This window comes from Chiroxiphia lanceolata, chromosome Z, assembly GCF_009829145.1.
Source record: "Chiroxiphia lanceolata isolate bChiLan1 chromosome Z, bChiLan1.pri, whole genome shotgun sequence".
Classification (NCBI taxonomy): domain Eukaryota; kingdom Metazoa; phylum Chordata; class Aves; order Passeriformes; family Pipridae; genus Chiroxiphia; species Chiroxiphia lanceolata.
Genome location: NC_045671.1, coordinates 766,388 through 788,818, shown reverse-complemented (window position 1 = coordinate 788,818; position 22,431 = coordinate 766,388). Strand labels below are relative to the sequence as shown.

Here is a 22,431-nt window from a genome sequence, read left to right as displayed (position 1 = left end):
ATGGGGAAGAGGGGTGTGGGGGATGTTTCTTCCTTGGGGGACAGGTTAAGCCTCCTCCCCGTGCAGCTTTGCCGCCCCTCAGTCGCTGTGGGAGCGTCTCTCCTGCCGGTGCTGGGGCTGCAGCAGCGTGGGGCTGTGGGACTGCACTGGGAGGAGTGAGGGTGGAAACCCTTTGCCAAGGGGTTTGTGCAGACAAACGCAGGTTTTTCTCCTCTCCATGGAGCCCGTCTTCATGGTTTGCCCAAGCTGAGCGTGCAGATCCGCAGGCGGTCCGGCCCCGTCCCCCAGAATAAACTGGATGAGATTTGTCACCAGAGGGATTAAGGGGGAGGTTACAGGCCAGCTCTGGGAGACACAAGTGCAAGCACTTCTGGGATATCCCAGTGCGGTGTTTTGAGAGGACATCAGGCTCTCTCTTGCAGAGATACCTATCTCTTGGGGGCTGTGGAGGGTTGGAGCAGTCAGCTCTGCCATTTCTCTCCTGGCACATGCTGCACATACCTCCTCTGGGGCAAATTCCTGGTGCAATCTCCTCAGCAACAATAAAAAAAAAACCTCTAGGGCTGTTTCTGTATTTTTTTTAATTTTTATTTTTTTTTTTTTTTTTAAATAACCATCCTGCTTTTGCTTGTCTTGGTCCAGCCCCTCCAGTGATAACACAGGCAGAGTCCTGACCCGTGGCATCCTGGGGTGGAAAGGCTCAGCTTTCCAACAAAGTGCTGGCACAGGTTGGATTTCTCATCTCTTCTTTTTCTAGGGAAAAAAAAGACCACAGGTGCCAAACTGAAAGGGCAAAGTGCTTTGCCCCAGCGAGGTGCTGCGTTTCTACTCTGATTTATGGCTTGGGGAGAGGCCTTTTGAGTCATCTGTTCCAGGATCTGCTTTATTTTGGTAACGGAGATAATTCCGCTGGTTTTAAATCAACTGAGCTGTCGGCCAGCAAAAACCCCTTGTGTGGCTCGAAAGCGGCAGCTGGCAGGGCTGGGGCCGAGGAGGGAGCAGGGTGGAGGCTCCTGGTGTGGGATGGAGGCTCCCGATGTGGGATGGAGGCTCTCAGTGTGGGATGGAAGCTCCTAATGTGGGATGGAGGCTCCCAGTGCAGGATGGAGGCTCCCAGTGTGGGATGGAGGCTCCCAGTGCAGGATGGAGGCTCCCAGTGTGGGATGGAGGCTCCCAGTGTGGGATGGAGGCTCCCAGTGCAGGATGGAGGCTCCCAGTGTGGGATGGAGGCTCCCAGTGCAGGATGGAGGCTCCCAGTGTGGGATGGAGGCTCCCAGTGTGGGATGGAGGCTCTCAGTGTGGGATGGAAGCTCCTAATGTGGGATGGAGACTCCCAGTGCAGGATGGAGGCTCCCAGTGTGGGATGGAGGCTCCCAGTGCAGGATGGAGGCTCCCAGTGCAGGATGGAGGCTCCCAGTGTGGGATGGAGGCTCCCAGTGCAGGATGGAGGCTCCCAGTGTGGGATGGAGGCTCCCAGTGTGGGATGGAGGCTCCCGGTATGGGATGGAGGCTCCCGGTGAGGGATGGAGGCTCCCGGTGTGGGATGGAAGCTCCTGGTGAGGGATGGAGGCTCACGGTGCGGGATGGAGACTCCCAGTGCTGGTTGGAGGCTCCCATTGCGAGATGGTGGCTCCCAGTGCAGGATGGAAGCTCCCGGTGAGGGATGGAAGCTCCTGGTGCAGGATGGAAGCTTCTGGTGCGGGATGGAGGCTCCGAGTGCGGGATGGAGGCTCCCAGTGCAGGATGGAGGCTCCTAATGTGAGATGGAGGCTCCTGGTGCAGGATGGAGGCTCCTGGTGCAGGATGGAGGTTCCCGGTGCAGGATGGAGGCTCCCAGTGTGGGATGGAGAATCCCAGTGCAGGATGGAGGCTCCCGGTGCGGGACGGAGGCTCCTGGTGTGAGATGGAAGCTCCTAATGTGGGATGGAGGCTCCTGGTGTGGGATGGAGGCTCCCAGTGTGGGATGGAGGCTCCCAGTGTGGGATGGAAGCTCCCGGTGCAGGATGGAGGCTCCCAGTGTGGGATGGAGGCTCCTCGTGTGGGATGGAAGCTCCTGGTATGGGATGGAAGCTCCTAATGTGGGATGGAGGCTCCTGGTATGGGATGGAGGCTCCTGGTGCAGGATGGAGGCTCCCAGTGCGGGATGGAGGCTCCCGGTGAGGGATGGAAGCTCCCGGTGTGGGATGGAAGCTCCTAATGTGGGATGGAGGCTCCTGGTGCAGGATGGAGGGTCCTGGTGTGGGATGGAGGCTCCCAGTGCGGGATGGAAGCTCCCGGTGCAGGATGGAGGCTCCTGGTGAGGGATGGAGGCTCTCGGTGTGGGATGGAAGCTCCTAATGTGGGATGGAGGGTCCTGGTGCAGGATGGAAGCTCCTGGTGCAGAATGGAATCTCCCAGTGAGGGATGGAGGCTCTCAGTGCAGGATGGAGGCTCCCGGTGCAGGATGGACTCTCCTAATGTGGGATGGAGGCTCCTGGTGCGGGATGGAGGCTCCTGGTGTGGGATGGAGGCTCCCAGTGCGGGATGGAATCTCCTGGTGTGAGATGGAAGCTCCCGGGTGGATGGGAGCACTGTGCTGGGGCTGTGTTTGCTCAGGCACTGTCTGGGTGCTGTCTGGCTGCGGGCGGCCGAGCCCAGAGCGGTTCCATGCGCTGGGTCCCGCTGGGAAGCGAGGCCCTTCCCCACATCCCGGCTCTGTCCCCTCCACGGCTGACTGGCCACGACCAGCAGGTCAGGGACAGATGGGTGGCTTTCCCACACTATTTAAAATCCCTGCGAGTGTCAGCAAGTTCTCCTTTGTTTTCTGTTCTTTTCTGTGAACTAAATGAGCGTTGTCTGATTTTTCTTTCTCTCTCTTTTTTTTTTTTTCCTTTTCCCCTCAGCGTAGTTTGGCCTGTCCACAAGTGCCCTAGCTGCTAAGAAGGAAAATTCCTGTTTTCCTGAGAGAGGTTTGGGCAGCAGAGGTGCTGAAAACTGCTTTTTCAGTGATGGGTGATGCTGCTCCACTCATTTATGGTACAGGGCTATGCATGGGAAGCTCATGTGTTTTACTGCTCTTCAGGCCGGGACTCTGGAGTGTTCTTGTGCTGTTTCCTTTTGGGTTTTGCCTTTTCCCTCTGGCTTTTCCCACAGGCTCATGGAGATTTTACCGTCCTTCTGTGACAGTGCTGCTTGGTGGCTTCTGGCTTTTAGCTGGTGGCATCTCTGCTCGTCTTCTCAATGAGTTTCTGCTTGGATCCTGGTATCAAAAACATCTGATAAGCACTATTTTTATGGTCCACTCCTGAACCTGTCCCATGGCTGTTATTTGGTACAGCTGGGTTGTGAGGGGAGGATACATCCCAAACTTCCCAGTGTGTGCACAGGCCTGTGGTGATTTCTGGGGTGCCAGAGCAGGGTGTCTCTGGCTGAGGACACACAGCACAAGAGCCTCTCTTGCTCTTTAGCATCCTCCAAAGTTTGTTGGCTGTGTTCACCACGAGGTTTGGGGAACCTGGGAGTGTTCTAAAGGCACGTGGACGTGGCATTTGGGGACGTGGCTTAGTGGTGAGCACAGTGGTACTGGGTTAATGTTTGGAGCTGATGATCTCAGAGGCCTTTTCCAGCCTTAAGGATTGTATGAACAGCTCCTTCCTCTGAGCTCCAGCTGGTTTTGTTGGGGTGGGTGGTTTTCCTGTTTCCCTGGGATCCCCTCTGCCGGATCTGATCTCCTGATGTGCTGCTCCTCCTGAGCACCAGTGCAGAGTGTCGGGGTGTGTGAGGGTCTCGGGGAGGGGCAGGACATGGAGCCCCCGCAGTGCTGTGACAGACACCTTGTATTCCTGGGTGATGCAGGAGGTTGTAAAGCAGGGAACCAGATCCTGTAGTTGAGCTGCAGGAGGGAAGGGGAGAGGCTGTTTGCCAAGAGGAGAGCAGAAGCTTTGCCTTCACCTGTGTTCAGCCCCGAGGAGAGACCCTCCCTGGGGCTCTCTGTGGGATGTTCCTGCAGAACTGAGCACCAGGAGCTGTGTTTATTGATGGGAAGGACTAATTAGGTTTCAACCTTGAAGCGGTCGCTGGTGTGGGAGTGAAGAGCAACAGGAGCCTTGTCCATATTTCCCGCTGCTTCAGTGACTCCAGAGCTGTGACTAAAGCTTGGAGAGGTTTCCTAGAGGCAGGCGAGTCTTTAGCAAGTCTGAAGACATCACGGCAGCAAAGGGCACTGGATTCCCTGGTCTCAGTCCACGGTGGGGTCTGTGCTGCTCAGCTCCTCCGGGCTGGAATCCACTGTGCACAGCGGGAATGCTGTGGCACGGGGAGCAGTGAGGCAGGGATAAACAGCTTTTGAAAGGCTTTTGCTGGAGGGGAGGGGTACTGGGGTGAAGAGAAGGAAGGATGGGAGAATGAATAAGCTCAGCCCCTGCGAGACCTTCCCAGTTTTGCAGCACAGTGTTTAACCTTGGGCCCGGCTGAAAGGGCTGATGAGATGTAATGGCTGGTGGGATCCAGCCCTTTACAAGGTGCTCAAGCAAGAGATCACTGTTATCCTCCTTTAATTAGCACCTGTGGTGCCCTGTTAATAACAGGCATCTTGCTCAGACACTTGAGCTCTAATGAATTCATCCAGCTAAAGAGATCCCCATCCCTTTGGAGCGGGGTCGATGACAAGGAAAAGCTCATTGAAGTGTCCTCGTTGGATTTTGTGCTGGGAAGTGCTGGGAGCTTGCTGAGATAGGACTGTAGAGAGCCCCCTCTGAGCTCTTGTGAGGGCACCCAGAGCCCCCCTGAGCCTTTGGAGGAGTGAAGGGAGCAGAAAGGTCAGTGCAAATCTTGGCAGCAACATGAAGCCAAACGCTTTCCTTGTGCCGAGGAGAGTGGGAGAGAGAGAGAGAGGAAGAATGGAAGAGTAAAAGAAAACTTCTGCATCCCCTCGTCCTTGTATTTTATTGCAGTAGGGGTTCCAATTATAAAACCTCTGTGCAGAGGAAGCTGATGCAGCTGCTCTCGGTGAAGAAACGAGTGACAGGTGAATTGAAACTGTGAAATGTATTCAGTGTTCAACAAGAGGGAACATGACTCTACATCTCCTGCATTATTCTTGAATGCACACTGCCTTTTGGGGATTTGGTTGTTTAATTCTCTGTATGAGCAACCCCGTCCTTCCCTCGCTCACCTCTCCGTGTTCACCCATTCCCGGGTGGCTGGTGGGAACATGGGCATCGTGGGGGCTCCTGGCCCTTCCCTCTGGCTGTGCTGCAGATCTGAACAGTGGCTTTGGCTCCCCACGTGTTTATTCACTCGATGGGGTTTATGGTCTGCAGAACAGGAGAACTGTCGGTGTATGCCCCTGAAACGTCCCTGGATTCAAACTAGGGTGGTGGGAAAGGGGATGGGAATGAAGTTAGCACTCAGCTCCCTTTAAACTAGTGTCCCTTTGTGTTCTGCTGCCTTCCAGCACCCCAGCAAAACCCTCTGTCGAGCACATGAGCAGAGGGTTGGGGTGCTCGTGACCCTCCATCGTGCTGCAGGACCCGTTGCCTGTGTGGTGCTTTGGTGCTCCTGATGAAATAACTGCTGAGAAGTGATGTCTGGTTTGGGTAATGGAGGAGACTGGAAAAGTAACTCCTGTAGTCTTTCATGGTCAACCCGATCCTTTGGGTTTGCTGTTGTCTCTGCTGGAGGAAGTGGAGGTAAGAAGGACACACAGAGCCTGTGGTCAGTCATCAAATCCCAGAATGGTCTGGTTGGAAGAGACCTTAAAGCTCACCCAGTTCCAACCCTTGCCATGGGCAGGGACACCTTCCACTAGACATGGTTGCACCAAGACTTGTCCAAACTGGTCTTGGACACTTCCAGGGATCCAGAGGCAGCCACAGCTTCTCTGGGAAATCTGTGCCAGGGCCTCCCCACACTCACAGACAGGAATTCCTTCCCAATATCCCATCTAACCCTGCCCTCTGGCAGTGGGAAGCCATTCCCCCTTGTCTTGTCCCTCCATCCCTTGTCCCAAATCCCTCTCCAGCTCTCCTGGAGCCCCTTTAGGCCCTGGAAGGGGCTCTCAGGTCTCCCTGGATCCTTCTCTTCTCCAGGTGAACCCCCCCAGCTCTCCCAGCCTGGCTCCAGAGCAGAGTGGCTCCAGCCCTCGGAGCATCTCTGTGGCCTCCTCTGGACTCTCTCCAGCAGCTCCACATCCTTCTGATGTTGTTCCTCAGAGCTGGAGGCAGCTCTGCAGGTGGGGTCTCACCTGAGGGGGCCAGAGGGGCAGAATCCCCCCCTTTGACCTGCCTCTCTTGCAGTCCTGTGGGAACCTGTTGCCTGCTGGTCCCTTGGCCGTGGTGGATCTCCCTGCATGAGCCAGCAGCTTTTCCTTGGATGTTCAGTGAGAGAGACCCAGCCCCCAGAGCAGTGGCAGGGGCATCCCACCAGCATCCTCTGGGGCCATCCTTCCAGGGGTGATTCTGCCTTGGCCCCTGTAATTACGGAAGGTGCTGCAGGGTCATTGCTCAGCTGGGTAGTGAGACACAGCCTGGAGCACCTCAGAGGCCATTGCTTTGCTTGTGAGATTAAATAGGGCTCTTTCTTCCCTTTTAGTCTCATGTGTTGTATTTTCCCTTTCAGTGCTTCTAGGACTCTACTAATTATTAATAATTAAGCTGACGAGGCAAAGCTTGGTTCCTTTCCATTGCATCTAGAGTGGGCCAAGGAGCTCGGCGTGGGAGCTTCCACCACATCCCACCCAGCGCCTCCTGGGCTCAGCAGCCCCTCTGGAGTTTGGCTCATAGGATCACAGAAGGGTTTGGGTTGGAAGGGACCATAAGGATCATCCGGTTCCAAGCCCCCTGTCATGGGCAGGGACACTTCCACTGCACCACAGTACCAAAAAGCTGGGCAGCGTGTGGTGGTGGTTCTGGGTGATGGGGCTGAGAGATGAGACACAGAGGTGCATCTCAAACCCGCTGTGGCACCTTGCTGGCCCATGTTTATCCAAACCTTGTTTCACAGGGTTCGCTTTGCCAGCAGGAAATTTTTGTTACTTTTCTTGGTTTTTCTTTTTCCTCCTCAGGCGTCCAGGAGGCTCCTGCAGAGACTGAGGTCCCCCCAAGCGCAGGCGTAGGAAACTCAGGTGGAAAAACTTCCGCTCTCGCTGCAGCTCCTCTTGTAGCCCTCTGGCTGCTCATCAGGTCTCAGCCTGCCCTTAAATCTCCTCGTGGTCCTCAGAACCTCCACCACCTTCTTTGAGTTTGGTCGACATCTCGTCCCTTTCCATGGCCTTGCAGCTGGGTTACAGCTCAGGGGGAACCTTCCTGCACAGGGTGTCCTTTCCTTGTAGAGCCTCAGGATTTATTTACCTTCCTTTTCCCCTTCACTCCTGGTTTCCCATCCATTTTTTCCCCCCCTTCCCCTGACTGTGGACCGAGGCTCTCCGGCTGTGCACTGCCCCACTTCCTGACGGCGGGAGCAGCAGCTTTCCCTGTTCAGTCCTTGCGTGCAAAAGCCAGCATTAGATAATTGCTGGATTGAAAAGAGGCTGTAATTATTTTTTTACTTCCAACTACAGGAGCGAGCAAGCTTGCCAGACTGCTCGGTAGCTGCTGGCAGATGCTCTTCAGAGGGTATCCCTGCCCTGCCTGCATCCCTCCCCACCGTCAGATGGGCCGTATGTCTTTATTTCAACTATTAACTGGTTCCCTCTTCAGATTGCTGCTCTGCGCTGCCCTGGAGTGTTATGTTTCTCTTCCACCTTTAACGACTGATGGTTGCTCAGCATCTAATGTTTTCCCTGTCATTATTCCTGGTAACTTCTACCAGAAAGCAGGAGGGACCCCCCCCCCCCAGCAACGCCCAGTGCTTGGGGAATGCAGAGCAAAGGGCCAGGCTGTGAATGCACTGCCGGGTTAATGGGGCAGCTCTGGTGATTAAGGGCTCTAACAGAGCCATTATTCTGGCATGAAGAACCCGACAGGAGCAGATCCATGATTATTTTTTTTTTTTTTTCTATTTTCCTCCTCTGAGCAGCACGGGGACCAGCTGGTAATCTGGGGTGTCCCAGTGCAAGGTCACTGCCCTTGTTTTGCAGCTACCCGGTCCTTGCAGGTCTCCCCTGGCTCAGAAGGACCTGGTGGTCCCCTCAGTGGGTGGCACAGGGCATCTGCACATGGGTCTGCAGCAAAATGTGTTAGGGGGTGTCTGGGACCAGGATGGGGCCACAGTCAGGCAGGAGGGATGTCCTTGCTCCTCTGAGATTCATAAACATCTGCAGGGAGACGTGGTAGGTTGAAAGCTTTGAGCTGTTCATCTGGAAGAAAAAGCCCAGCTGTTTAAAAGAGCTTCTGGCCTTTTCTTCCATTCTGTTTCTAGAGGAAGTATTTGCAGGTTAAAAATCACAGTGCCTTGTCCGGAAAACCTGAAGTGCTTTGAGGGCTTGGAACTCTCTTTTCCCAACTCAGACAGCTGTGAGAAGTGATCCCTGGCCCATGGCCACCCTTACACGGTCACCTGCCACTGGAAAATGACATTTCGTTAAGAAAATCCCACAAATGCTGAGATTCTCTGGCTAAATCTGCATCCTCATCCCCGGCAGATGTTGATACTTGCCGGTTATGCCTTTGCCAGCAGTGGGGTGAGGGTCTGCCATGGTGCCTGCAAGTTCCTTTTTCTTTAAAAACCAGTGAGTGTATCTTGATGAGATATTTCTCCATTACTCAGGGGAGCTTGGGTCGGCAGAGAGGCTTTGAAGTATGGGATTACACTCCAGAGACACCACAACTTGCTGCCATTGCTCACCCGGCTTGTGTTGGGTCCACATTCAGCTACATAGTGCCAAAGGTGTCATTAAGTCTTTTCACAGCAGTAGAGGGTGAAAAAACAACTTAAATGCCGTGTCATTCATGTATGTGTATTTACCTGTCCAGTTATACTTTCAAAGAGGACCATAGATGGCATCCCCAGGCTGCTCCCGAGGTTCGCTGTGGGACCCTGAGTTTGGGGGGTGTCCCACCCCCACTGCCAGTTTTAAAGGCTTCTTCATGAAGCTAACCACCTATTTTGCCCGAGCAGTTTTGGTTGCCATGAGCTGAAATACTCCGTGGCCCTCTCAGCTGCTGGGCAGGGGGGGGTTTGCACCCTCGTTTCTGTGCTTTCCTTGCAGTGTGGTTTGCACGGGCAGTCGGGAGGCACGGCACGCTGAACAGCCTTTGCAAACTGCTCCGTAACGTTTTCAGGCAAATTAGGAAAAAAAACCAAAAAGGCAGCAAAAGGGGGGAGAGGAAGAGTTACAGTTCTCCGTGTCTTGCAGAGGGAAAAGGGAGAATTAAGCAGCTGAAAAATGCTGGTGATGCTGCGTGCGTTCGGAGGGGATAACTAATGAGCCTCCGAAAGGTCACGGTTTTGCTCATGGTTAACCTTCAGCAAGCTGTTACGTAGGCAGGGCATGGGCTGTGCTGGTATAAAATGAATCCATCTCCTCTTCTCTATTCCAGGAGAGAGGCTGAGACCCGCTGAAGGATAACGGGGCTGTGCAGCGCAGGAGCTCCTTGTCAGGCTGCAACGGTCAGGCGGCGCTTGGCTCCGCTGGGGAAGGACGCGCAAGGGGAAGGTGTTGGAACTGCAGACGCGGAAACTCGCCGCGCTGAAGGCCGCCAAAAAGCTGAGTTTTGGCCTGCGAAACATTTGCTGCCCTCGGGATTTCTGTGTGCCGAAGATGGGATCTGCCTGTTCCGGAGAGGGAGCGACGAGGAGGGCGAAGCTTTGCTGACCGCCGGGGAGCCCGGACGGTGCCTGGATGCGCTTCACTGGTGGGGAAAACACTGCCAGGACTTGGGGGCAGGGAGGGTTTGGGGCAGTGGAGGGGCCATGGGGCTACTCTGGGCTCTGCCCCACAGCTGGGCCAGCTGGCTGCCCCAGCACTGAGACATCAGGGGTGTGGGACCGGGCGCCCGTCTGTGCCACCAGCCCTGCGCTTCGGCACTGTCTCCAGGATACCGGGGAAGGGAGACGAGGCAGGGGCTGAGAAATGTAGCAGTGCTCCTAGCCTCAAGAAAAAGAACCTTCCTGTTTTTCTAGAGATCACCGGGTTGCGTTTCTCCACTCTGCTTGGGAAGTCTCTTCTAAGCCCTCACTTTCTCCCCCAGTTCAGAACGTTTTATTTCTCTGTGTGTGTGTGTGTGTGTGTGTGTGTGTGTGTGTGTGTGTGTGTGTGTGTGCTCAGATTTACTCTCACTCTGTGTCGCCTTGGAAGTGATGGACTCCGAGCGAGACCAACGCCCCCCGCAAGCACCTGTAAGTGACGATGAGGGGCTTGACTTCCAACCGCGTTTCTGACCTGGAAGCTCCGCGACCCTCCCGGCTTTTCGAGTGACGACGGAGAGGGAGCCGAGATGGCAGAGAAGTGCGACTGCATCGCCAGCATGTACGGGTACGACCTGGGCTGTCGCTTCGTGAACTTCCGCCCGCTGGGCTTCGGGGCCAACGGGCTGGTGCTGTCGGCCCTGGACAGCAAGAGCTGCCGCAAAGTGGCGGTGAAGAAGATCACGATCGGCGACGCGCGGAGCATGAAGCACGCCTTCCGCGAGATCAAGATCATCCGCCGCCTGGACCACGAGAACATCGTCAAGGTCTACGAGGTGCTGGGGCCCAAGGGCGCCAACCTGCGCGGGGACTTCTTCAAGTTCAACATGGTGTACATCGTGCAGGAGTACATGGAGACCGACCTGGCGCGGCTGCTGGAGCAGGGCAAGCTGGCCGAGGAGCACGCCAAGCTCTTCATGTACCAGCTGCTGCGCGGGCTCAAGTACATCCACTCGGCCAACGTCCTGCACCGCGACCTCAAGCCGGCCAACATCTTCATCAGCACGGAGGACCTGGTGCTGAAGATCGGCGACTTCGGGCTGGCCAGGATCGTGGACCAGCACTACTCACACAAGGTAGGCGGTGCCCGGTTGCCGGGGCCGGTGCCGGCTCGGTGAGGAAGGCACGGAATGCTGGTGGGGCGGTGTGGCTGGACCACGGTGGACCTACCTTCTTGGGAGAACTGGTCCTGGGCAGCTCTGAGCCCTGCTGGGGTGATCACTCTCCTTCGCCCCAAGCCGAGACGTGTTTTCGTAGGATCGTGTCGCGGAATATTCTGAGTTGGAAGGGACCCATCCAGTCCAGCTCTTAAGTGGGTGGCCCATTGGGGGATCAAACCCACAGCCTTGGTGTTATTAGGACCATGTTCTAACCACCCGAGCATAGAATAATTTGGGTGGGAATGGACCTTTAAAGCCCATCTAGCCCACCCCCCCCTGCAATGAGCAGGGACACTTTGCGCTAGGTCAGGTTGCTCAGAGCCCCTGAGCCAAGCCTGGCCTTGAATGTGTTCCAGGCATAGCCCAAGGACTGAGCTTTGCCAAGTGTGCCCCAGGGCTCTCCAGTGCTGCAAAGCTGCAAAGAGGGCACTGGAAGGGTTTGAGTGCCATTCAAGTGTCTTTCATTGCCTTCTATCTTATATATCAGATGTATTCTCAGGTGTTTTATTCCATCCCAGCAGTGGACTGTGAGGAGGTGTGTGTTTGCTTGCTGTACTTAAGTGACTAAGCTCTGTGTTTCTTGCTTTGCTGCTGTTATAAAACACGAGCTGCTGGAAGCACATGGAAAAGGCACCTGGAATGTCTGCACACACCCTGCTTGGCTTTATCCTCACTTTGGAGCCAACCCACTTCTTAAAAAACCCAGTTTTGTTTGAGTTACATTCATTTAACATAGGGAGAGAGGGATGGGTCTTTGAGATTCAGTCAAATCCTTTCATCCAAGGTCAAGATCCAAGCGACATATAAAATTCTTTGGTGTTTGGTGCTTAGACACTGTATGACAATGCAGCACTGGTGAGTGACCAGGGCAACCTGGTTTGCTGACAGCAGGCAGCCAGTGTGGGAGGGAGGGAAGGCAGGAGAACTGGTGAGAAGGCTCTGTAACACACAGTCCTCATGCTAATGGACTTTGAAGGGGGATGCAGATGTTTGACGCAGGTTGCCTTCCAGGCTGGAGCTTTTGAGCTTTTGAGCAGTGGAGGAACATGGCAGAGGCTTCGTCAGCTCGTGGATCCACACGTTCCTGGGAGAAAGCAAAGTTATCGTGTGGTCTGTGCAGTCTGCAGCTGGCTTCTGACTACAGCTGCTGCTTGGTGTTGTAAGATGAGATAGAGTGTATTTCCTTGAGCTGGATGTTTCTGTGGGTGAGCTCAGACTCCCCCATGGACCCGCTGTTGTGCCTGGGACGAGATTTAAATGCGCTTCGCATTTTCCAGTGTGGCTCTGATTTGGGCACTATTGTTTTGTGCGAGGGGGGAAGGGAAGGGGAGAGGGAACAGGATGGTGAAAAGACAATCTCGTGATCCTGAAGCTGAGCCCTGTTTTCAAGTCCTGAATCTGGGGAGAAACAAAATCTGGGGAAAAGAAAGAAGGTTGCAGATGACATCGGGGAGTGAGCGCAGGGTCCCTGACGCTGCTACCTGCCCTTTCTGTGCTCCCTTGCTCACTGGTTATTTATGACCCAGCTTAGGAAGAGGCTCCTGTCTCTTCAAATGTGTGGTTTGCTTTTTTAAGGAAGGTAAGTCCCACAGAAGACCCCTGCAAACAAGCCAGGGCTGCATGAACACGGAAAGTCACTGATTCAAGGAGCATCCTGTTGTCAGGGACTGCAGGATCGGGGTAGGATTCATCTGCCCATGTCTGCTGCACAGTTATTGTTATTTCTAAGCAATTCTCTGTTGCCTTAATAACAGCCAGTGCAGTGGAAAGAACTGTCAAGGGCTGCAGCTCCGTGGTGGGATGTCACTCTGCAAGATGCCATTGCACGAGCACCCTCCGACTCCTCGTGGGCTGGGGAGGCTGGAGCATCACTGCGGAAACACCCGTCAGAGCCTCAGTGTGTGCAGAGAAAACTGCTCCAGAGCAGAGCTGGAAGCAGCAGCACCGCAGATAGCATCAGCTGTTGGTGATCCCTGACCATGGGGAGGGCTGTGTTTGCCAAAGCTGGGCGATGGGCACCGCACAGGAGCAACAGGAGGGCTTGGAGGGGGCTTGGGGTCAGTCCCGCCTTTGATGTCCGGGCACTTCTCAGATGACTCAGAGAAATCAATTCCTTTCTGTGTTTCTCTTTCAACCTCCTCTCTCCTCAAGGGCTCATACAGATTTATAAGCTCCTTGGCCCGTGCTCTTGCAGGAAGAGCAGCAGGAGGGGAGGGGGGGAGCCAGTATGGAGCAGAACAGGGATCCTCACACCCCAAGTTTTGGTGCTGTATTTCTCTTTCAACCTCCTCACTCCTCAAGGGCTCATACAGGTTTGTAAGTTCCTTGACTCTTGCAGAGCTGCCCAAAAGCAGATGGAATCCTACTCCCTGGTTTGTTTAACTGTCCAGAGACCCTACAAAGCCTTGCAGGAAACCACTGCCATAGAGGTGTAGCTCTGCTCTGCCTTCAGAGGTTTGGATCTACTGGGTCTTTAGACAGTTAAACCACAAAACGTGCTCAGGGAAATATATCCAAGTGCTTAGGACTTGCCCTGAGCATGTTTTGTGTGTGGAATATGCGAATGCTGGTGGCTGCATTCTGCTAACACAAAAAAATTACAGGTTTAGTGGTGTTATTTGTCGAAAAGGTCACAGCTCTTCTGACCTGATGTTTCTCAGACTCCAGACCGTCCTGCTGAGTGATAAAATGGCAAATGAGAACCGCAGTAGATTGTGAGCAGAGTTCTAAACGCAGTTTGGAAATACATACACCACCTAAATAACAGCCCTTGTCTGGTGAGATGTTTTGTTTACATGACTTCCAGCAGGCAGATGTTGAATTAGGATAACTTGTTGGGAAGGGGAGGGCTCTCCAGCTCTGGGAGATGCCATGGACCACAGTCAGGTGTTGGCCTTCACCAGCTTCAAAGCAGAGCAGCTTTGGCTGCATTTCTCCCCCCCTTTGGCTGGTGTTGACTGCTCCAATCCCTTTTTCTGTGTGTTAAAGGCAGCGCGGGGGCTTCCCTTTGTCTGAAGCTTCCCTGGAACAAACAAGATGAATTTCCAGCTGCCAAAACCACATCCAGGTCAGGGTCTGCACCTTCACAGGGTGCTCAGACCTGACAGCCTGAATTTTAGCCCTGTCTCAGATATATGCACTTACAAACATCTCCAAGGCACAGAGTATCAGGTGTGGGAGGAGAGGACCCTCGGGAGATGATCCTTTGCATCCCCTCTCTCTGCCATTCTGTCTCTTCCCCGAAGCTCTCTCCATCCAGCCGTGCAGGCTCCTTTCTCTTCCATCTTACTACTCTTTATCCCTGGGATTTTATCCCTCTAGAACAACTCCACATCAGTCCCTGTTCCTTTGGTCGCTGCTGTTTGTGGTTTGAACGCTTTGCCATGCACCTTGGGGCCCAAATGGTGAGAGAAGGGTTGGAGGTGAGCATAACGGATACTTCCAGCCTCCATGAGGTTTTTATTCTTATACAGGATTGGCAAAGCTGAGCATTTCTTGTTTCATAGCCCATCTCCTTAGTGAACTCAAGCATCTCACCTTCCCCCCCAGCCCCTCTTTCTGCAACCTCAGGGTCCTGCCTGCCCCCCACGTGCCAGCCCCTGCCTTTCAGAAGTTCCGTGGATCGTGTTTAGCTGCCCATCTATCCCTCCAACCCCACTCTTTGTGTCCTAACAAATATCTTTGGCACCAAAAGAGAGTCCAGATCCATCCGCACCAAGTTTGGGAGGGAGGGGTAAAGATGAGGCGCTGTCCTCCCTCAGCTCGTGGTGGGCAGGAGGCGTGGGAGAGCAGGGAGATAGCAAAGCCAGGCATTAAAAACTGGCATAAGTGCCAGTGGATGTCTAGACTTTAAAATAATAAATGTTTTGGAGAGCAGACTCGTCCCTGGCTGTGCATCCCCTGGGGTGTTGCTGCCCAACCCTGGTCAGAGCAGGGACACGGGGTTGGGTGTTCCTGTCTGGAGAAGACAAGTGGGGATGTCTGTTCTGTGGGGATGCAGAGACTTCCTGGGTGTCTTCACTCGGGTGACAGGACCACGAACTAGAACGTTCCTTGTCCTCCCTGTGTTGTGCAGGATATAATCAGATTATCTCTCCTGGGGGCCCTGCCTGGTGCTCCAAAGCTCCTGGGGGGGAACCTGCAAGGAGACCCCCTCTCCCTTTGCCTGTTGGCAACGTCCGTGACAGAGTTAATTGGCAGGAATTCCACGCTGAGGGAGCGCAGCAGCCCTTTTGTGGGGGGAGATCCTGCCGTAAATAGTTTGCAGACCCAACTTCAAACCTTTGAAGTCCTCAGTTTCGTACTTGCCAATCAGCGCAAACATAATCGCTTCCAGTTCGTGCGGTAAAATAACAGAATTCCCAGGCGGGTCGTCGTGAGGAGGCCTTCAAAGGAGGTGAGGATGTGGGGTTTTGCTCTGTGCTCCTCCAGAGAGGACCACCCTCCGCGCTCAGCCCTCGGACAGCTGCCTGTGGGCCCATGCAGCCGGCGCTGAACCTCCCTGCTGAGACCCCAACTGGGTCGTTCTCCTCCTCTGTCCTCTGGTGAGGCACATGAGTATTCTTTGCTCCTGAAATAAATGCACTCTGCCATCCCAAAGCCGCGAGGACACGTGTCACGTTGCCAGAGCCAGAGCAGCCGTTCTGCCGTTCTGTTACGGAGCGACGTTCCTGCGCACCTGGCACCTTCCGCAGCCCCTCCTGCAAGTGTCTCACCTGCCTTTTAAGAAATAAGGTTAAAAACGCTGCTGTGGGGAGGCAGTAGCTTGCTACTGCTCCAGGATTATTCCAAGAGCTTGGGCTTGTTGCTATTTTGGGTCCCCCCCGTCTGCACCGGGAGCTGACCCAGCTCCTGTGGGTGCAGCAGCAGAAATCCCGATCTGGTTGTGGATGGAGGCTTGGATACGCAGGCTGTGGTTGGATCCTGGTAGATTTCCAGTTTATGAGTGCCTGATCCGCATCTTTTTGACTGCAGGAAGGTGGATTTTAGTGTGAAACACTCCTGGGAGAAGCTCTGGGCTGCGGCGTTAGGGGCTGCCTGGTTTGCGGTAGGGGGGATCCTGAATTCCCGTGTCTCCTCAAGGAAACCTGCCCTTGGTCCCTCCAGCTCCGAGGAGGAGCTCCAGGCTTGGATGGTGGTTGCTTTGGCAGCCGTGTGCTGCCATGCTGTGCCAGCTTCCCTCAACACCCCTGGGAGGCAGGTTGAGCGTGGTGTGACCAGTGTGATACCAGGATGCAGCCAAACCTGCCCTAAATTGTTTCTCCTTCTGGTGTCACAGAGAATACACACAAAATCCGTGTTGTGTAAAGATGAGAAAAACCACTCATTTTTCTTTGCTTTTCAGCTCCCTTGCTGTGCTGTTTGATATGATGTGATGCTTATCCTACCTGTGGTGAATTCATCACCTTTGCAGATTGCCTGAGCCATTCCCACATGCGCTGGAGGAGCAGAGGAGAAGCAGGAAAATGCCACTTGAAAATTGAGAACAAACAAACAAACAAAAAAGTAGCATGGGAGGGCTTGGACTTGAAACCACTTCTGTTTTTCAATTAACTCCATTATATTGATTTTTAAAGAGATTCCAGTGGTTCTTCAGTGCAGAAAGGGCTGCGCTGAATCCACAGAATAGTGTCGCGAGGATGAATGTTCCATCTTAATTAGAACTAATTAATACGCTTCTGCTCGCCATCTTTCTGTCTGGTCGAATCTACATAAATGGTAAAATTCTTGTGATAAGCCTTGCCTTGCACAGGGGATGGCTGGAAGTGCTCGGGCTCCCTGCCTTGGCACCACAGGTAGGAGCTGAGCCACGGATGTGGATGGAACCTCATCCCAACACCCTGCAGCTGCCTGATCCCGGCTCCCCAGGGCTGTGGTGGTGTTTCTCCGTGGAAACTGATAATCCACAGGAGCGTAGCTACTTCCTTGAAGCGTTAGGACAGGAACTTCTGTATGTATTTTACAAAAGCGAGGGTCTAGCCCGTGTTTTTAAGCCGTGTTGGAGGCAGAGCAGAGGCGGTGTTGGGGCGGTATAAGCTGCTCAGGACTGGGGCGCTGTGCTGTCCAGTGGCTCTCACCGGAGGACCTCGTGCCAGATTGGAAAAGTCTTGGGTTTCAACCCTCCCATCACTCCTTCCCAGTATCTTACCCCTGAGAAAAAGGAGGGATAAGGCAGAGCCCAGCAGTGGAATGCTCTGGGAAGCAGTGGGGGGGTCCGGCTGAACGGCCCACGAGCAGGTGGGATGGGGAGAAGCTGTAGGTTGCTCCTCTCTGTGGGTCCCTCCCGTGCTTGGAGGAGGGTGGTCCAAGGACTGGGTTGTTCAGCAGGTGGAAGAAGGGAGGTGACATTCAGATACAAGGGTGACACGAGGGGAGCACCACGAGGAGTGCAACTGGCTGATCACCACCAGGAACCCCACGCAGCAGCAGAGGGACTGAGGACGTGTCCGAAGTCTGAAGCACTCACTGAGTTTTTCGCAGGGAATTTTCTCCAACGCGTTAGAAATGCCCCGGGGAGGAAAATGTTTGGCTTGTTGCGACTTACAGATATTTGCAGTGTATCGCTCATGCATTTTGCATGGTGCACACACCCCCGAGGACTCAAATCCATCTTGCTGTCAGAGAGGAGAAACGTATGAGCGGTGTTAAATCTGCGAGGAGAGTGGCATTCCTCTGCTGGGAAGGGGGAGAAGTTGCTCCAGCTGCGAATCGCCCTGGATTACAGTCCTCAGAGTTTATTTTCTCAGGATTCTCCAATAAATACCAGCGTCTCCGTTGCTGGGGATAATTGCAGTAGCTGAGAAGTGGTGGTTTGATCAGATAATGCCTGGGGGCTTTTGTGCTGGTTCTGATTGAGCAGCGTTAGCAAAAATATAACGGCATTAAGTGAAACTTCTCGGCTAATCAGCCTCCGTTACAACTTATCGTAAGAAGGCCGAAATTAAAATGTTCTTTTAGAAGCCAGCCCTTCATGATTAAAAGCCTGACAACCCGCACATTTGGGAGTTGGCACAAAAACCTGCCCTGGGGGAAGAGGAGCATGGTAAACCTCATGGTGTTTGTGGTGGTGCACTGCTCCCGTGTTTGGGTGGAGAGATGTATCCTGTAACATCCCAGGAGATGCTGTACAGCACAACTGCAGCTTTATTGCAGTTGAAAACAGCCTGTGAAACCGAATGGGTAGGGATGGAGTTTTTAACTAAGCTCTTATACGTGAACTGTGTTCGTGCTGCCGTTGCATTTTGGCATTCTCCAAATGCCTCGTGGCATTTAAAGGCAGTTCAGCTTTATAACTTAATTTTATTTTGCCGCTTCTGCTGCGTTTCAATCCACCTCCTTCTGTTAATGTGCTGTACTTGACACAGAAAATGCCACTTACAGCGTTACCCTGGTGAAAGGGCCATATCCACGTCCAGCCCCGGCGTGGCGGCCGCGCTCCCGGAGCTCGGGAGCGGTGGGAGCTGGGCCATCCCCTGGGATGCCACTGTCGTTTACAGGCTTGAACACGTCCCCTTGGTTTCAGTGGGAGCTGCTTGGCACTCGTGGTGCATCTCCTGGGCGAGTTCAGGGACGGGAGGGACGTGGCCCAGAGGGATGACGGCGCTCGGTCTTGGCCCCGTGGATGCTGCTGAGAGATCCTTTAAATCCAGGCTGGGCATCCCAACTGACCACCCTGCTGTGAGCAGAGCAGGATGGAGGATGGGGATCTGCCCCACCAGCAGGGTGACAAGGGAGGGAGGGGATTTATTAGGCCAGGCTCAGTGCAAGCTTTCCTATCTCTGCACCAGCTAGATGTTCCCCAGAAGGGCTTTCCCACTTATCCCATGCCGTCTTATTTTCAAGAGTCTTGGCTAGGAGCCCTTGGCAGCTATGTTACCCACTCAGCAATGCTGTAAGACATCTGCTGGTCCAGGAGGCTTTCCTTCCACGTGGCACTGACGTTCCTCCCTAAATCTGTTTCTTTGACAATTCCCTTGTTTTCCTGCGTGGGTTTGTCCGCAGTTCCCAGGGCACGCAGGGTTCGCTGCAGCAGCATCCCAAGGGCTCAGGTGGGGTAAACTCACCAGGCTTGTGTGAGAAGGTGGATCCTGCTGAGTGCATCCTGTGGGCTCTGCCCTCCTGGGGCCCCACGTGCTCCGTGTGCCACCTCTGCTCGGGTCTTGTGTCCCTCCTGGCACCCGCTGGGCTGACCCGGTGGTGGCTGCTCCTGCCTGGGCTCCCCTGGGAGCTCCTGACCTTTAAAAATTCGTTTTCAGTGTCAGTGCTGGAAGTTGGATCCATGGGAATTCAGCAGTACGTAGGTTGCTGTTACCAGCAGTTTGGGTAACCGTGGAAGGACTACAGATACAGGGCTGGCTAGAAATGGAATGAGATAAAGGTTGCAGACTGGTAACCCTGGGAAACTAAGCACTGTGCCTGGGGTCCTGAGCTGGGAAAGGCTTCCTTGGCACACTGCTGGGTTCTATCAGGGACCCAGGAAAGTACTTAAATAATATGCTTAAATTCCAAAATGTCTCAGATGGGGGGATTGGGATTTATAGAATACATCTAAGTACTCTGAGGGTGACCTGGAATAACTTGTGCAGGTGTGATCTGCAAATCCGCGCTGCTGAAGCCATCTGTCCTTTGCAGAACATGCTTCAATACCATGGTGACAAAACAGCTTTGCCTCCTGGAGCACTGAAGTATCTCTGTCTCCAGGGGTGTATCTCATGTCTTTGCTTCCTGCACAACAGATAACCAGCCCCCAGCCTGGCTCAGGTGCAGCACGGGCGTGCTGGGCAGGTTCTCCCGTGGGATCCGGTGCTGGGGCCGCGGTGGGCAGTGGGGGGCTGGCCGGGGAGGAGCTCTGCAACCTCTCCTTGCTGACCTCCTCCCTCTCTGCTCTTTCAGGGTTACCTCTCAGAAGGCTTGGTGACGAAGTGGTATCGCTCCCCCCGCCTCCTGCTCTCACCCAACAACTACACCAAAGCCATCGACATGTGGGCGGCCGGCTGCATCCTGGCTGAGATGCTGACGGGAAGGATGCTCTTTGCTGGTAGGTTTCTGGCTCCTGTTGGTTCATTTTTTTGCTGCCTCCTTCCTTGCTGCCCAATTCTGAGGCTTTCTAGCAGGGAAGAGGGAATCCCCCCCTCTCTCCTTGCCAGCCAAGGCATCGCCACAGGGATCCTGCGCTTGGTTATTAGACGTGAGGGGTGTCTCCAGAACAAGCCTCACTTGTGCAGCCCCTGCTATTAGAGGGTCCCTTGGTTGGTGAGAACTTCCCTTAGGGATAGAGAATAGTCTGGTTTTCACTCAGACTTCCTGTGTTTCCCTGGGGAGGCCACGTGGTGGGCTGGGTGTGATTGCACCCTGTGGGTGCCCGAGGCTGGCCGGGGTCGGCGGTGCCTCCGTGCCAAGCCTTGCCGGGCAGGGACTGCCTGCTGCCAAAAGGAAAACCTTAAACAAAGAGCAGTTCTGATGAAACAACAAAACCTTTTTCTGTTTCTGTGTTTCCAACGGAAAATAAGAGCTTTTTGTTGGGAGGAAGGATGCTAAAAAAAAAAAAACATAGGGTGGCATAAAAGGACAGGACATAATGGTGCCCTGTCCCAAGAGTTTTGTACTCTGAGCCATGGATTCAAATCGTGATGGATTTCTTCAAGGTATTTCTTTTCTTTCAGTGTAGACATTTGAATGCCACTGCCCATTTTCAGCCATTTTCAGGATTTTCCTGTAAGCAGGTACCGGAGCTGTAAAGGTGCGGTGCAAGGAGAAGAAAGCAACAGAAGCGCAGCAAGAAGCTCGTAGTTACCACTGCAGCATTTGAAAACTCAGCTCTGGTGCTCCTGAGCAGCAAAAAGTTATTTAATACAGTCCCAGAACTGCTACTGTCAGGAGCAGAGCTGTGCTTCCCAAGCTGGGACGTGGTTCAGGGATGAAGCAGCTGCTCTCTGCCTGTTGAAGGAGCTGCTTCCCTGCCCGAGGTCTGCAGCAGTGCTCCCCCTCAGTTGTCTCTCTCCATCGCCCGTTAGTGTTCTGAATGACAAGGTTTAACACGTTTTGTGAGCAGCTGTTTTTCTCAGGGTTGTGTAAATAAATGATTAGACCCATTAATAATGGAGAAGGGCTTTTTCTTCACGAATGTTTCAGCGCACCGCAGAGAGCTCCGCAGCCAGCGCTTGGTTGCAGCTGCTCTGCTGCTCCCTCCCCGCTCCTGCTTGCAGCTTCCATATTTCTTTTGTGAGAGCTGAAAAATAAGCAGCCGGTATAATTTTGAGAACCGTTAAAATTGCCTCCCATTCTTACCTTCCTCTCGTCCCCGGTCTCTCCAAAGTTTTCAAGTCCAGGGGCTTCGGCTTTGACAATTACACATCCAGCCTGGCTGCTCCTGCTGTTTCCTCAGGGTATATTCCAGGAGCAGGGACATCTCCACGTGCCACTTGTCCTTGCAGATGCAGGGCCTTTTCTGGTGTCGCTGGGAGATGCTGAACCCTAGGGTAGAAGTTACATTGGCTGCCACCACTGAGGTGTCCAAGCTGGTCTTTAAAGCTCGTTTCGTGGTCAAGGCAAGAGGCAAAAATAGCCCCAGGTTGGGGTTCATCCGGCCTCTGTTTGCTGTCTGCCTCAGACAGAGATGGAGTGTGCCTTAGAAATATTTATGTGTCCAATAATGCTCATTAAGAGCATCTGGAGAACAAGCAGACGTGCCCATGCTGGTGTTACACGTGGCTGGAGGTGAGATCAGTCCTGTCCTGCTGCCTGGGCCAGATGCCCCAGAGCAGCCAAGAACCTACTTTACAGGCTGGTTCCTGAGAATCCTCAGCAGGCTGGAGATGAGGAGATGGGATTTGGCAGATCACAGGCTCAGCCAGGCCCATGCTGTGAGCATCCCTTCTTCTCTGCTTTCCAGCCCGGTACAATCGCTTAATAAGCCCCCAGATGCTGGCAGGATACTCCGTTAATGGGTGGGGAATCAAAACCTGAGCTCAAAATACATATTCCTTTTCTTTTCGTTGCTTTAAAAATAGCCTGTAGAGTTGTTATGGGAAGGCCCTGGCCTTATGCCCTGTTTTCCCAGCCTCCTCCCATGCCAGTAAGTAAAGAAAGGCCAGGGTGGGAGCCTGGCAGCAGGCAGGATGACCGTGGCGTCCACCTTTCATCTGCTGCTGTCCAAAGAGCAGGAGAATAGAGGCCAGCCCCTGGGAACAGCTAAAATCCAATGACAGGGGTTCGTCTTTGGGTTTGCTTTCCTCCTCTCTGCCTGGGAGAAGGAGTTTACCCCCAGCCAGCTGCAGCCCCCATCCCTGCAGGATGAGACTTTAGGACTAGAGTCCTGTGTCGCCAGCAAACACCCCGTGGGAAGTAACGGTGGTGTAGTTCTCAGAAAGCTGCAGACCTGCAGTAATTACCTGCCACTGGATAAATGGTTTTCTGAGTGTGCGTCAGTGGCACAATTTAAATGGAG

The 22,431-nt window shown here is 53.8% G+C and overlaps 1 protein-coding gene across 3 annotated transcripts in view; it reads left to right on the top strand.

Annotated features, from left to right (window-relative positions):
* Window positions 1-22,431, top strand: part of MAPK4 (mitogen-activated protein kinase 4) — a 47,351-nt gene that overhangs the window by 14,059 nt on the left and 10,861 nt on the right. For 2 of the 3 annotated variants that reach the window (XM_032675531.1, XM_032675532.1), the window contains exons 2-3: window positions 9,459-10,901; window positions 19,878-20,022. In XM_032675531.1, the coding sequence (XP_032531422.1) occupies window positions 10,356-10,901; window positions 19,878-20,022 (691 nt within the window). In that variant the 5' untranslated portion in view covers window positions 9,459-10,355. The remainder of the gene's footprint in view (window positions 1-9,458; window positions 10,902-19,877; window positions 20,023-22,431) is intronic. The other variant, XM_032675533.1, reaches the window with a different exon arrangement.